Genomic DNA, 14,487 nt, shown 5'->3' with positions numbered 1-14,487 from the left:
GGGGAAGGGGGAAAAAAAAATCAAATCAACAGAGAAGAACCGACAGGATGAAGATAAAGGAATCCTGGGTGGCGGAGGCATACGATCACAGAACAAAGAAGAGGGTGAAAAGAAAGACCAGTTTAAAAATGGTGGCGTAAGAGAGGGAGGAGAACAACACAAGTATGAGGATGAGCAAAATAATAGGCTGGAACATCTGGGAAAATGGAACAGGAGGTTGCAAGTGAGGAAGAAAGTCAGAATTACAATCGGCACAAATCGATGGAGAAACGGTTCAAACGGTCCCTCGAGGAATAGGATCTTGAAGGGACCGCAAAGCGTAGGTTTTTTTGTTGCTCACCGACAGCGGCTCCTCCGTCTCCCTGTCGTCCAGCCTGGGCACTTCCAGTCTGTCGATGAAGGTTTGTAGGTCCTTCCTGAAGGCTTTCATTTGGGCGTTGATGCGATACAGCAGCTCATGCTCCCTGATCCGGCTCCCGTCGTCTTCGGCGCCTCGCTCCAGCTCACCGTTAGAAACGTATACCCTGGCCTCCGAGATGATAACCGCCGTGTCGGCGATCAAGCGGTCGATGGTCCGGACGAGCCTCTCCGCCTCCACGCGGATGTCGATCATCTGCTGCCGCTCTCGCAGGCCGCATCGCCCGACGGGCAGGAAACGAGCCAACGGGAAGGAGGCGGCCCCCTCCGGTCCCGACGGGGTGAGGAGACCCCTGGTGGGCGTCGCGCAGCGACTGGCGCCGTTACTGTTTCGGACTTCGTCCGGTTCGCTCTCGCCGCCGACGGGGCCTTCGCGTTTGCGGTGAGGGGGGAGCAGGCGGGACGAGGTAGAATCCTCGTCGCTTTCGCGGCGGCCGCTCGTCCCGCCGCCGCTGTCGCTTTCGGCGTCGCTGTCCCTCGGGCTTGGCCGGAGGGACAGGTGGGAGGCCAGGTCGTAGCGCTGCATGTTGGACAGCAAAACGCGGTTCTCGTATTGCAGCTGCATCACCTGAACAAAAGAGGACGGGAGATTACGTTTTTGGACACGATGACCAACTACCGTATTACCCGCGCCACATGGTACGTCGAATTCTTAGGCGCGGTCTCGATTATGGGGTCTATTTCTGTACTCGACCGTATTCAAAGGCGTACATATTCGCAAATATAGGGTCAGCGGAAAAAGAAACATATGTAGTGTTCTCTGATTGGTTTATCATTGCCATTGTGAAGGGGGTTAACTTCATTCACTGCCAGCTCAGTCATCATCAGTCATCTTTGACGTCTATAGCCGTCAGCGGCAGCGATTGAGCCCAATGAAGAAACTTGTCATACCTTGCCACTCAGATCGTTGATTTGAAGCCTGGCTGCTTTCAATTCCTCCTGCAGGGCCTCGGCCTTCGCCGTGTCGATCCCGCCTACCGCGGAGACGCCTCCATGGCGGGCCCCGCCCTCGTGAGTGCCGGCCTTGAATCGCATCTTATTCAGCTCGTTGGTCACCCTCTGGTTCTGTTCCTCCGCGTCGGCAAGATTCCTCCTGAGGAGCTCGGCCTCGTCCTCTACCAGCTGCAGCTGCTGTCTGAGCTCCGTCAGGTCGTCCCCGAGGCCTCGACCCGAGCCCCCCGGCGAACCCACCCCGGAGCTGCCCTCCCCTTCGCCCTCGCCGCGGAGGTCATCCAGCTCGGCTCGAAGGCCTCGGTTCTCCACCTGAAAAAGACGGCTGAATCGGTGTCCCGGTTGCGAGCGGAGACGACGTCGTCCGCACTAACCTCCAGCTCAACGATTTTCCTGCCCAAGATGTTGGCCTCCTCCTCTACAAGCCGGAGGCGCAACTTGAGCTCGGACTCGCGAGTGGACGGGGGGCCCCCGGCCTCGCCTTTGGGATGAGTGCTGTCCAATTCGCCGTAGAAGGACCGGTACTTCTGCAGTTCTTGCTCCAGACGGTCCTTCTCTTTGTCGATGGTCGCCGTCTTCCTCCTCATGAGTACGGCCTCTTCCTTTATCAAGGCCAACTGGCACTTAAGGTCCTCGTTGTCCTCCTGGAACGGGAGAAAAAGCGTGTTCGGTGATTGGAGAATGATCGCGTGTAATCAGATTTCAAGAGGAGGGATTTAAAGAGAAGATTTTGTGTCTTTCTGAGCCAAAACCTCTTAAAAAGGTTGGCCTGAGCTCAACTGCGGAACTCGTTTATCTCTAAGGATGATCAAATGTTCTCGGGTGCAGTTCAGGATTTCGAGTCAAAAAAACAATGACAGAAAATTGTCAAAGACGAGGAGTGGGCAATTCTGATCAATTTTATGAAAAATGAGCAACGAGCAAGCTACTAAATGTCAGTTGGGATGGGCATCCATGGGTACTTGATTGTAGAAAATGGATGGTTTTAAAATGTCCACCCTGGAACGAGACTATAGAACTCACCTCAGTGGGAGTCTGCGCTGGCTTCTTGTCAGTCTTCTGAAGGTCTTTACCTCCTCGTTTCTTCTGCGATGAGTCAACGATAAAAGCATTATCAATGAGACCCTTGATTTATATCCTCACTTATTTGCGTGAATTTCATCCATTTCTAAAGTGGCTAGGCTAGCTTCAACGCATCGATTCCCCACTTTACGCCATATAAAAGACATTCTTTTAATAGTGGGAAAAAGGGGTGACTGATGCTCAAATGACACACTTTTAGCCAAACTTTGATTTAAAAAAAAAAAAATAAATTTTGGTGACTTTTCCATACGCACCTCTTTGGTTTTGTCTAACTCATTTTGCAGCGCTTGTTTGGTCACCTCCACCTGAATGAGGCTCTGTCTCAACTTCTCATTCTCGTCTTCGGTCTTGGCGCGGGTCTCCTCTACTTTTTCCAGCTCGTGGTGCAGCCTCACCGACACGTCTTTGGCCACCTGTCCAAGCCACGAAATGTAGATTTCGGAGACGCACGATGAACAAAACGCACCGGTTATACCTTTAGGTCCTGTTCCAGACTCCTTAGCAGCTCCTCATCAATCTCCCCCGTGTGGGCGTAGCGCAGCCGCTTCCTCTCGGCCTTGCGCAGGCGGTACTGCAGGATCCGGCAGTTTTTGTTGGCCCGCTCCAAGTCGCGCTTAATGTCCTGCAGCTGACACGTGTCTTCCTCGTAGAACGTATCGCGCATTTCGTCCATCTCTGCCCTCATCTCCTCAATCTCGCACTGAACAGCAAATGAAGACGTCGAAATATTTTTACCGGCGATGGGCTACCGGAACCTAAACATTATCCGAAACGCTACCCGCGGCTATTCAAAAACGAATCGTGTTGGGTATGCTAATGAGCAGCCTCATCTGCTGGACGAAATTTCTCATCGATCGGAGGGGTCAATGTGAGTCAGATCAATACCCAATTAGTCAACCGTCCGCTTAGGATCAAGCATCGGCAAAATAGTGAAGGATGGTCAATTGGTCACTGATCATGCCTGGAATTTTGCATTCAAGAATATCAAAGAAGGCAACACATCAACCTCACAGTTTTCATGTGGGGTTAATACTCATTTTTCACTTATTAGCATTTGTTTATCATTTTTATTATGGGTTAGGGTTTGATTTGCAGTGATCTAATAATGCAGTGCACCACACTAAGAGCTAACCCTAATATTTTAACGTGTGAAAAAAAATAAACAGACCTCAGTGATGCATTAAATGGCAATAATATTGTTAGCAAATTCATATAGATATCGTGGAGTTATTTGATTGTGTTTTTAGCCTCAAATTGAGTGCTCGCTTTTGCATAGGCTGTTTCGTTTGTGCTATTTTGCATATTGTCACCAGTGAGGGAAGGCTATTTCTGCATAAACTGGGTGTGACAGTTCAAGGGGAAAAAATGGACTGAAATGGATTGGAATTGAATACATTAAAATGCTTAAAATCTAGAACAAATATTGGAAAAAGGAATACTTTCAATCACTCATATGGAAGACATGTAAATATGTAATGAATCTCAGTTTACTTATCATGAATTATTGTAATGTGGAAACAAGTTAGTGGGAAGTTTGGTTTGGGTTATAAAGGTGTAAGGAACATAATGTCAAAAGAGGATTAAATTGTATAATAGTAAAATATTACTATCAATTGTGCTTTCATTTCTTATTGGCTTCTAAAAGTAGAATTTCAATGGGTCACATAATGACATCGTCAACGAGTAAAGTAAGAGAAGAGGACGAAAAAGAATGTGTTTCCAACCTTCAGGTAATCGTTTTCCTCTAAAAGTCTCTCCATCTCCTCCTCCAACAGGGCCTCGTCCTGCTGTGTCATGGATCGCTCCTCTATGGCCTGTGCAGCCGGCCGCGAAGCTCCGGGAGCACCCTCCTCCATTTTGTTTCGCTTTTCCCTCACTTTATGCGTGCTCGATCAAGTCATCCGGATAACATCCTCCGCTCGCTCCACCATCAAGCCGTACCGAATGAGGCCCGGCGTCGGGGTCCACTGGGCGGATGCGCTAATTTGACTCGCGGCCCCCTGCGCGGTTCTCCCGGCTCGAGCACCGAGGGATGCAAAAGGAAAAGAAAAAAAAAAGTCCAGTTGGAGGATTCGCAGCGAAAAGGTGAGAGGAAAAAATTGAGTGGAGAGCAGAAGCATCCGCCCTGTTCTGCTTTTCTTGTGAGCAGCTTCAGCACCATCCGGGTGAGCCGCACCGATGCTCTCGGGCTCCCTCTCCCTGCCGTCGGCGTCCCTCAGCCGGCCTGCTTCCGGTCTTTCCCAGCGCCACCCCCAACGATGGGTTCAACTGCTCCTCACAAAAGAGGACGTCTGATGAGTGTCCGGTATCACCGCCCGGTACTCCACTCTACTTCCTGGCTGGCAGCAACAGGGTCCTATATTCAGTTATTGTTCATGGAGTATCCTGCAGCAGCGCCCCCGCGTGGCACCTCCAAACACTGCACTCACTCAAATGTATTTGCGACAGTTATTTTTAAATAAATACATTTAAATACAGCTTCGGTAAACTTATACAAAACCGAATTTGCTTTGTATTATTTTAGATTAAATATAAAAATTATCAAAAGACATGATTAACTATCTAATTCGTTTATAAATGTTATTTGCTTTTAGTAGTGTCTGTTGTGATATACATGAGTTAATATCGTTAGTTGTGCATTAATGTTGATAAAAAAAATAGGAAGATGTCTTTGTACTTTTTTTTACTTCATTCACGAATATTATGAATCTTGTTAACTTCGTTGACGAAATGCAGGTGGTAAAAAAAAGGGCAGGTGTATGTGATTAACTGTCCAGACATTTGTTCCTGTTTGACTATCGCTGGCTTTGCGATGTAATCAAATATTACTCTATCTTAACTTGCTTTTTATTACTGTATTAATTCTGACTAATGTGTTTAGAAAATCGAGACGACGAATTTAGTTCCTTTTTTTTAATCTTCATAGGAGTACGGTGGCTACTTTTTCGTCCAGTAGATGGTGCAGTGTACATACAAAGCAGACTCCGGACTACATATGGAAAAGCAGGAGGAGGGTGAGTATATAAAACGCTGACTGTTTCCACTGTGCTAGAAGAGAATGAGCTCCTTTGCTAATGAGATGAGCTAGTGGCGGGTCAGGTTGGCAGGACTTAACCCCCTCCTGGCGACCCTTTAACCTCCACCATTGCACCTCGGTACAAATCTGCCAACCTCATGCTAAAAGTTGATTTTCGCAACTAGTTCACTCCCAGAATGACAGATATCAGAGCCAGCTTGAGCAAAATTCCTTCATGGAGGTGGCACGCACTCTCCGCCCTCCAGCAATCCCTTTTAAATCCTCGGGTTTACCCTCAGTGTCCCTGAAGGAGGACATTTTTTTCCGCTCCACCTTTCAACTTCAGCTTCCTTTCGCCAAGGAGGTTTTGGGGGACATACACCATTTTCACCCTTGCCAAAAGTCAGGGGAGGGTGCTCCAGAATGCCTAGTTTAATATATATACTCTTCAGTACAAGTCAACCAAAGTTTAGTTGTAGTTTGTTTGTTGTTTTAATGCAAAAGAGCAGTATTCCCTGCACAGAAGTATCTGGGCTGCTAGAGGAGAGCTGATGGCAGATTAGCCAAGGCTTCTTCTCCAGTGACCCGCTTTCCCGGGCAGCCCGTGAAGTGACGTGCAAGTAAGCTCTTTTGCAGCTAAAGCCAATTTGCCCCCAAAGATTAGGGCAGATCTGTCTGGACAGGTCAAAGGCAGCCTCTATGTAACTCTGCCGACGCTGCTACTCGTTACCCGACATAAAATGAGCGGACACAATGGATAAGGGTGCCGTCTGTCTTTTATTTTTTTTCCCCGGTGGGTACGTGCAGCAATAAAAAGTCTGAAAAAGTTACATTTTGCTTCCAGACAAAAGCTCTTTCCTTTGACCCTATGTGGCAGCAGTGAGAGGACAACGCGGAGCTCAATCTCAATTTCTTTATTCTCGGCTACATCGCACAGCAAAAAACAAACAAAAAAAAAAAACGTGAGGGCCCACAAAAATTATGTTTCCAAAGACATAAAATGCATAAACACTAGAAATGAAAAGAAACTACTGTTCCCCGTCCCCCAAGCAGTGTTTACAGTTATAAAAACAAACACTTTAAGATACAATGCCATAAATGCAGCACAGTGACCTGTACAAGTTGCAGAGAAATCGCTTTATAATTATTCCTTAATGGGGACGTCGACCCAAATTTTCTTTACCATAACATCATATGTGCCCCCATTAGTGTGAAAAGGGAACCCTGATTAATTTTGCAAAATATGAATTAAGCAGCAAAATCCATTCATTTGAATCCATCTCAAGGGGCACTCGCTGTCCACTAAAAATGACATCACACTTGCTCACCTCCTTTTCTGCTTGGTCATGTGACATTTGCAAGCTGAGATGTGATTGGTCGTTATCTCAGCTCTGAGCAACTGTGATGTCATTTTCAGTTGACGGCAAGTGGCAAAATGGCTGCCCCTGAGACGGTAATGCACATTTCACATACGCAATATTAATCATAATAACTGTGTTTGGATTAGTGGGGTTGCATAGAACATATCCTTGGAAAATAAAAAAATCCAGGGGTTGACTTCCCCTTTAAATGTCATTGCTGTCCAATGAAACGCACGTTTTGTACGGAAAGGAAGAAATCCAGATACAAGCAAAAAATAAATACATAAAAATTTGAAGGTACTTTTCATTATACAGCAACACTTTGTAAACATATATCTTCGGCCCCCTCTAAAAAAAAATGGGGGTCTCCCTTTCAATAATACTTTGTCAGGAGTCTCCACAGACCATGAGTAGCCTGCTGACCTCTTGATGGGACATTGGGATTTCCTAGGAATGTTGTGGAAGCGATCATTCGAAAGTGTGAAAAAAATAAACTGTTTCAGACCCTTTATCTCAACGTTTGAAAAAATATATATACTGGAAAGAAGTCCCTAGGGTTGAGTGAGTGGGCTCTTTTGACGTATAAATAAGTTTTTGGGATTGAATGAGTTGACATAAAAATGAAAAAAAAAATGGAGGAAATTAGTCGTTTCAGAAGCGTTGATCAAAATTGTAGCCATTGGCATATATCAGGACTTCACTTTCTAAAAGGTTGGTGACCCTTGCTAAAAAATAATCATATCTACAAGCAGAATTATACTATTGAAGCTCTCAAAAAAAAAACAGACTGGCTTCCTTTGTAAGAAAAGTTGTGTGAACTTTTTGGATAGTAAATTGGCGCGTGTTGTCAGAAACCTTCCGGGTGTGGTGCGGTCCAAAAATGTTTGGACAGGACAACAATGAAGCCTACGTGTTCAGCGTTTTTGCCTTGCTCACTTTGAAAAAGAAACGTGACAAAATTTGACGGGCAATGGCAGGGCAAACATTTTCTGCACCGTTCCCCCCGATCTTCCGTCTCCGGCCCTTTAAATATGTCCTCTGGTTCAACGTCCTTTACTCCCGTTTGGCCCGTCCCTTTTTTTGCCTTTTGCCGTTGTCCGGCGGGACCTGCTCTGCTTTGCTGAGGCCGTTGGCGGCCTTTGACACGCCATTGGTGACGGTCTTCGCTTGGCCCTTTTGCGCCGTGGACGGCTTGCGTCTGTAGGCGTGGTAGTAGAAGTTGGCGAAGAGGATGATGAAGGTGACGGCGTAGCCGATCAATGCCCACTGCATCCAGTTGGGGAAGGGGCAGCCCGTGTAGAGGGAGTGGCCGGCGTGGCCGATGGTCACGTGGAACTGGATCTAATGGCACAGAAGCAGAATGCCGACAATTACAATTTTAGCTCCGTTTCTACCGCTAGCTCGTTTGTAGCGTTTGTCGACGTTTTCGTGAATGTCTTTTCGTTACGATGCCTTTTGACATATTTCAAATATTTTCTGCTTTCCAAACTAGCTAGCTGGCTAAGTGAACCAGTCAGTAAATAAATACCCATGATTGAAAGCCTAGACCCATGAAAGAGACATAAAAATATTAGTCAGTTAGCTAGCTAGCTAGCTAACCAGTCAGTAAATAAATGAATAAGCCTATGATTAAATGCCTACTCACGAAAGATACCTAAAAATACGTCTTAGAGAGTAAATGAGTGAAGTGAAATGTGGGTCAAAACGACCCAGGAAAATCATAGCTGTTTCTGAGGGTGAAAATAATGAATTACAAGATTTGTTAGCAAGATTGCACACGCAAAATTGTTTCTGACACTTCTGAATAATTACGCATTACCCAGGATGGTTTTACAATTCCAGAGAAATAAACATAACACCGGGATACAAATTAACTCTGGCATTTGTTACTTTGTGAGTGTGTTTCCACACACGCACACAAAACTGAGTTCTTGACATTTTTGGGTAATTAAACACATGACCCTGGGTCAAACTGACCCAGGATGTTGTTATAATTCCAGGAAAATAAACATAACACAGGTATAAATTAAGTCATTTTTTTACTTTGTGAGTGTATTTCCACTTTTTTACACTCCTGGGTAAATAAAGATGCCACCGGGTCATATTGACCCAGACACATTATTGCTATACCTGAGAAATGAACATATGTCACAGTTAAAAACATAATATTGGATTTGGATAACTCACATTTTGGACAGGTTTGGGTGCCTAAATAAGGACATTTTGGGTCAAAATGACCCAGGAATCTTATTGTTGTTTCTAAGAAGAAAACTTGTTAGTTTGCAGTATTACACACACACAAACAAATGTTTTTGAAACCTTTGGAAAATTACACATGACCGTGGGCCAAATTGATCCAGGATGTTAGTACTCATCCTGGTAAATAAAAATAACACGTATGTATAAATTAGGTCTTACCTTTGTTACTTTGCGAGTGTGTCTCCGCACAAAAAGAAAGTTTTTTTTTTTTTTTTTTTAAATACACTTGGGTAATTAAACACATCTCCAGGTCATATTGACCCAGAGACATTTGCTTCCACCGCCCAAAGTACACTCTTCACAGATTTTAAACGTGACAAGTAGCGTCAAGTTAGCTTGATATTTTTGTGATGCCCACCATCTGCATAATGGTGAGGTATTTCTTCCACCAGAGGTACTTCTGCATCTGTGGCCCCAGCGCAGCCAGACCGTAGTAACCGTACATGATCACATGGATGCCCGAGTTGATAGTTGCACCAAAGAAAGCTGTGCAGAAAAAAAAAGTTTAATACCTTCTAAGAATACAATCAGAACTTCATGACATCCAACATTTTAAACCGTACGGCATTTTTTCTCACCTTGTCCACCAGGGACCCACTTGATTCCGATCCACCAAAGGATGAACATGGTGCAGTGGTGGTAGACGTGGAGGAAGCTGACCTGGTTGAACTTCTTCCTCAGGATGAAAAAGACCGTGTCCAGGAATTCCACCCCTTTGGAGATGTAATACCACCAAAGAGCAGATGCTATCTAGAGACGGGTACAGAAAAAAGAGGACTTCATGACTGTGAGTACCTCCGTTTTATTTATGTATTTATTTTTGCACTGTCTAAATAGGTTTAGTGCGTAAAACAGGACTGTCAGACTCATTTTTAAACTCATATTTATTTCTGTCAGAGGGCCGCTATTATTGATTTTCATGTGTGTTATGGAGGAGGAGGAGGAGGAGGAGGGGTCTCACCCTGACTTCATTGACGTCATCTGAATAGTTGACAGGTTGACAGAGGTAGCTGTAGCCGGCCGCTCTGGAGGCAATCAGGAGCTGATGCAAAGACAGTTCAAGTCTTTTTTTAGTAAATACATCCTTTACACTATTTATAGCCCCCCACTATTGTTTTGACTATTCTATTTAAAAATGAGCTGATCATAAGATCACTCATTTGTTCTGAATATAGTCCCCCCTCCCAAAAAAAAAACATTCCACAAAAACAGACATGAGAAAATCTATTGGAATGCTTTTCAATGCCGTGAGAGGAACAGTCCTGTTTTCTTTTCAATTTAAGAGTAAATGAAATGGAAAATGAAGCAACTTATCACTCGTTTGTGTTGTAGTGACTCTTTTGCAAAACGTTGCATGCTTTTATATTATTAAGTTTCATTTCGATGTCCATTGTTATTAGTGAGGCAATTTTCCAGTATATGGCCTAGAAATGAAACAGTTGTATATATATTTATGTCTATATATGTGTATTTATATATATATGTTTATATATTTATGTATTTATGCATATATGTGGCGGCACAGTGGTTGAGTGGTTAGCACGTCTGCCCAACAGTTAAGGGACCCGAGTTTAAAAAAAAAAAAAAAAAAAAAATCATCTAAATATGCTTAGCGTTGGTTAGGGTGTACTTGACTTAAAAAAAAAAAAAAGAACCATGGGTTTCTGATATATCAACAAGCAAAGCTGGAGCTGAATGTGGAGCTGAATGAACTGCCTGGCAACAACACAAGTGCTGAAATCTGATTGGACCAAAAAAAAAAAAAAAATCAAATGAAACTGTTAGAAATGAGCAAATACCTCTTTGGCGATGTAGAAGTTGAGGACCACCATGCTGAAATTGTAGACAATTAGGGTCTTCCTGAGCGTGTACGGCTGCCGGTTCTGCATGTATTTAGGCCCCGCCCACAGGAAGAGCAAGTACAGGCAGCTGATGGCCAGCGTGGGCCAGGGGGACGACATCAGCGGCCATGTTTCCACCCGTTTGTCTGGGGAAATTAATTCAGTCAGGTTACAGGACATGCTGCTTGTGTATTGATTGGGGGGGGGGGGGGGGGGGGTGATTGGGGGGGCACTAACCTGCTATAGTAAGGCTCCATTTATAAAACTCTATAGTATCGTTCACCAGATGCGTTACAGCCTCCATGGCGTTGCCGTTGCACTCGATTACACTGTCATAGATAAACAAAAATAGAATCAGGTTCACTTTTCACGCTGTTAGCAGATTGAGGCAGGATTACCATTATATAGTTTTTTTTTTTTTTTTGTTTGCTGATGCGCCTTGAGGTTTTTCTCATGTAAATTACAGTACATATAAAAAATTTGCACACCTCTGTTTTAAAGCTTGGTTTTTGATATTTGAAAGGTAAACCAAGAAGTCTTTAAATTTTCCATTGAATTGATCTATAACTTGCATAAGAATTTTTTCAAAAGGATGCAGGGAATAAAAATAATCCAAATATGGTTGCAAAAGTGTGCACATCCCCCCAAAAGTTTTTATTTTTTTTTACCTTCGGGTGCCACAAGGTGGCGGCAAAAAGCTAGCTATATTTAAAGGTGGCTGCAAGACTAAAGCACTGCAATGCTGTTATTTGTTTATTTTTTTGTTAACAAATAACATAGGCTCGATCCCCAGCCAAAAAAAGTGACTAGATTGATTCCAATTGAAGATGTTCACCATATATGCAATTTAGCACATTCTGATAATTTATAATCAAGTTATGTCTCATTTGTGTTACTTGTCCTGTTTAAAACATTTCAATGTTAAATCACTTTTGTAGCACTTCAATTCATGCATACTGGCACTTTACATAAAACATCCCCCGATCCTGTCTGCTTATAGGATTTAAAAAAAAACCGAAGCTGAAATATGCATCTCATTCACTCTCGCAGCATCGTTGCATAATCGCCTGTGTGATGAGAGCAGGTATCTGTTTATTAATCTATAATTAATCCCGTGCACCAAACCAGATCCCCTCTTAATAATTCATTGACTCTTATAAATGCTGGCCTGAAGTTACTGGAATTACACTCATGCATATTTACTTGGGCAAGCTCCCTCAAAAAATAAAATTAAATAAATACATAAATTGACATGTTTTTTGTTTTTTGTTTTTTTTTTTTGGGGGGGGGGGGTGCGCAAAAACCAGTGTTAACTCGGGTTGGGGGCGCTGACAAAAAGATGGTGGCGCATGCGTCAGCAGGTTCTTGTGTCAGGGCGCTCAAGAGGCTTAAATTCAATTGATCAACGAGCTTAGAGGCGCTTGCAGGGCCTAAGTACAAATGCCCGCTGAATGTTTCACGCTCCGCGCACACAAAAAAAAGACCATTTATGGTACTGAATATTTGCACCATTTCCATCTTAAAAAAAAAAAAACTAGCACTGTTACCAATGGCTGCAATGTGACACCAAAACCCATCTCTGATTCATAACAGTTTCATATGTGCGAGTTCTAATAGGATTTAATTGAACTTTTACTATATCACACTGAAACCGTTCTCCATCCTATAATAATCGCTATTAATTAAAACCGAAAACTACTCTCTTGTAATCCAAATCATTCGACGATGCAACACGGAAGAAAAAAAGCACATAAACACATTTGGAAACATCACGATATCCTCTACTTACCTCCTTGCTTTTTAAGAGGCGTTTAATGACATCCGGTGCAATTGTTCTCCCAGCGTCACACCTCGTCCGTCTCCACAGGGCTTCCTTTACCCCTCGACATGAAATTTCTTGAATTGTTTAGTTTTTGTTCAAAGGGGAGAATGTTCTCAAGCAAGGCAAGTCGATTAAAAACGTTTCTAAGGAAGGAAGGCTATTTTAGGGCGTAGGTGCCAGCCGGCCGCTTCGCCTCCTCATCTTCTCGCAGCCCGACTCAAGAGGAGCCGGCTGCCAGGCGCATGCGCACGCGTAGCTCATCTCCCGTGTGACGCCCTTTTAATAATGAACGACCACCACTATTTCATGAATAAATATTCACAACACTCAAAAGCACACCATTTTACATGGAAAAAGAACATAATTATAACGATTTGATTTTAATTTTTGTCTTTCATTGTCTCCGTGCAACACGGAAATGCCATTGCTCAGTTTGTCCACAAGATGGCGACGTCGAGCTGATTGTCAAGCCATGATAAAAAGTGCTCACATTTGGCACTTTTTTTTTTTGAATTACAATTAAGTGCCAAAGTGGCAAAATTGCACCAAACAACAATTCTAGACGATACAAGCTGCAACCTTTTCAAATAGTGATATGAAAATATATTGGGGGGACAAATCGGGCACTAAAGGCTGAACATAATGCGTATCTGAATTATTCAACTTTGTTGTTTGTTTGTTTTAGTCGAATTATTTCATTTTTTTCAAATACCTCTTAGTTTTATTTGTTACTATTTACCGTTCATTTTGTAATATATTTTAAGTTTAGTTTTACAATGAAATCAATTTTGCACATGGCTCCTGCATTTTTTTTTAAACCAAAACAATTAAAACACATGCTCGCTTTCTTCACTCGACATTTACACCACAGTAATTCACCATTAGCACATTTAGTATAAACGTTTCCCTTTTTGAAGTTTATATAATATTATGCAAGCGCCTGTTAAAATGCCTCCATTGTGCCAACGCCAATAATGGATCCGTGCCGTTACTTTACTTTTCCATGGGTATAAGTGGGAGATCCAAGGGTGCCAAGTGGATCCATAAAGTGCTGTTATTCAAAGCGGTGAGAGAACGGAGAGTCCTCATTGGTGTTTGCGGGCGTGTTGACACTGCTAGTCACTTTAACTCACACTGTCAGTATTCATAGAATAATAATATGCTTATTATGGCACTTGTAGAGTGGAACCTGTGGCAAATTAGAGCATGTGAAATTTGGATGCGGACCAACATCTAAGGTCAAAACTGTGGAGTTAATGTTAAATAATTGAAATCAAATAAGATTTCAGCATTTCGGAATGTGTTTCAGCTGATGCTTTACTCTTTTTACTCCGATTCCTGTTTTCCCGTCATGTATATTTGCAAGGTTTTTTTTCCAGGCTAATACTGTGGCCCCCATTTGGGACATGGACTCATTTTTATATTTCTTCCTCCCCTGACGCGGCGGGTGTGATTGGGGACTCAAAACGCAGGGAAACCGGGTGGCAGGTTGCATTATGACAAAATTATTAGATTAGTGGATTGGCACTGGCCAAAATTGCTGACCATTGAAATGCATGAGGGGAAAAATGGCATTTTTCAATTATTTCCAATGAGAAAAATGGGATTTTTCTCATACATTATCGGGGTTAAATAAACAAATTCAGCCTCCTAAAAAGTCGATCTCTATAAATGCAAATGGTAGACATTGTGTCGCCGCTGTTGTAGTGTTTAGTGAGAGAATTTGTTTTGTAACGG

General features: G+C 43.3%; 2 protein-coding genes across 5 annotated transcripts in view; both read right to left on the bottom strand.

Annotated features, from left to right (window-relative positions):
* LOC148406939 (microtubule cross-linking factor 3-like) overlaps positions 1 to 4,770 on the bottom strand; it is a 9,067-nt gene extending 4,297 nt beyond the window's left edge. For 2 of the 4 annotated variants that reach the window (XM_088403080.1, XM_088403081.1), the window contains exons 1-8: positions 4,176 to 4,770; positions 2,927 to 3,151; positions 2,706 to 2,864; positions 2,392 to 2,454; positions 1,743 to 2,012; positions 1,309 to 1,680; positions 341 to 985; positions 1 to 196 (exon numbers count right to left, since the gene is read on the bottom strand). The exon at positions 1 to 196 is cut by the window's left edge and continues 112 nt beyond it. In XM_088403080.1, the coding sequence (XP_088259206.1) occupies positions 86 to 196; positions 341 to 985; positions 1,309 to 1,680; positions 1,743 to 2,012; positions 2,392 to 2,454; positions 2,706 to 2,864; positions 2,927 to 3,151; positions 4,176 to 4,307 (1,977 nt within the window). In that variant the 5' untranslated portion in view covers positions 4,308 to 4,770 and the 3' untranslated portion in view covers positions 1 to 85. The remainder of the gene's footprint in view (positions 197 to 340; positions 986 to 1,308; positions 1,681 to 1,742; positions 2,013 to 2,391; positions 2,455 to 2,705; positions 2,865 to 2,926; positions 3,152 to 4,175) is intronic. The other 2 variants (XM_088403083.1, XM_088403084.1) reach the window with 1 other exon arrangement.
* Positions 4,771 to 6,225: 1,455 nt separating this feature from the next.
* Positions 6,226 to 12,986, bottom strand: LOC148406938 (very long chain fatty acid elongase 4-like). The gene is made up of 7 exons (XM_088403086.1): positions 12,718 to 12,986; positions 11,166 to 11,257; positions 10,887 to 11,074; positions 10,049 to 10,129; positions 9,666 to 9,837; positions 9,446 to 9,573; positions 6,226 to 8,169 (listed from the first exon to the last, which is right to left on the bottom strand). The coding sequence occupies exons 2-7, from the start codon at positions 11,230 to 11,232 to the stop codon at positions 7,882 to 7,884; spliced, it is 924 nt and encodes a 307-aa protein (XP_088259212.1). The 5' UTR covers positions 11,233 to 11,257; positions 12,718 to 12,986; the 3' UTR covers positions 6,226 to 7,881.
* Positions 12,987 to 14,487: the final 1,501 nt, after the last annotated feature.

This window comes from Hippichthys cyanospilos, chromosome 20 (genome assembly GCF_059441005.1).
Source record: "Hippichthys cyanospilos isolate Australia breed blue-spotted pipefish chromosome 20, RoL_Hcya_1.0, whole genome shotgun sequence".
NCBI classification, from domain to species: Eukaryota; Metazoa; Chordata; class Actinopteri; order Syngnathiformes; family Syngnathidae; genus Hippichthys; species Hippichthys cyanospilos.
The sequence above is the reverse complement of the archived record's forward strand: the minus strand, read 5'-3'. Positions and strand labels throughout refer to the sequence as shown.

Coding starts and splice junctions, on each gene's coding strand:
- LOC148406938 (XM_088403086.1), bottom strand. CDS start 11,232: ATGGAGGCTGTAACGCATCTGGTGAACGATACTATAGAGTTTTATAAA. Junction 11,075..11,165: donor ATGGAGCCTTACTATAGCAG/GTTAGTGCCCCC, acceptor TAATTTCCCCAG/ACAAACGGGTGGAAACATGG. Junction 9,574..9,665: donor GTGGGTCCCTGGTGGACAAG/GTGAGAAAAAAT, acceptor TTTTCTGCACAG/CTTTCTTTGGTGCAACTATC.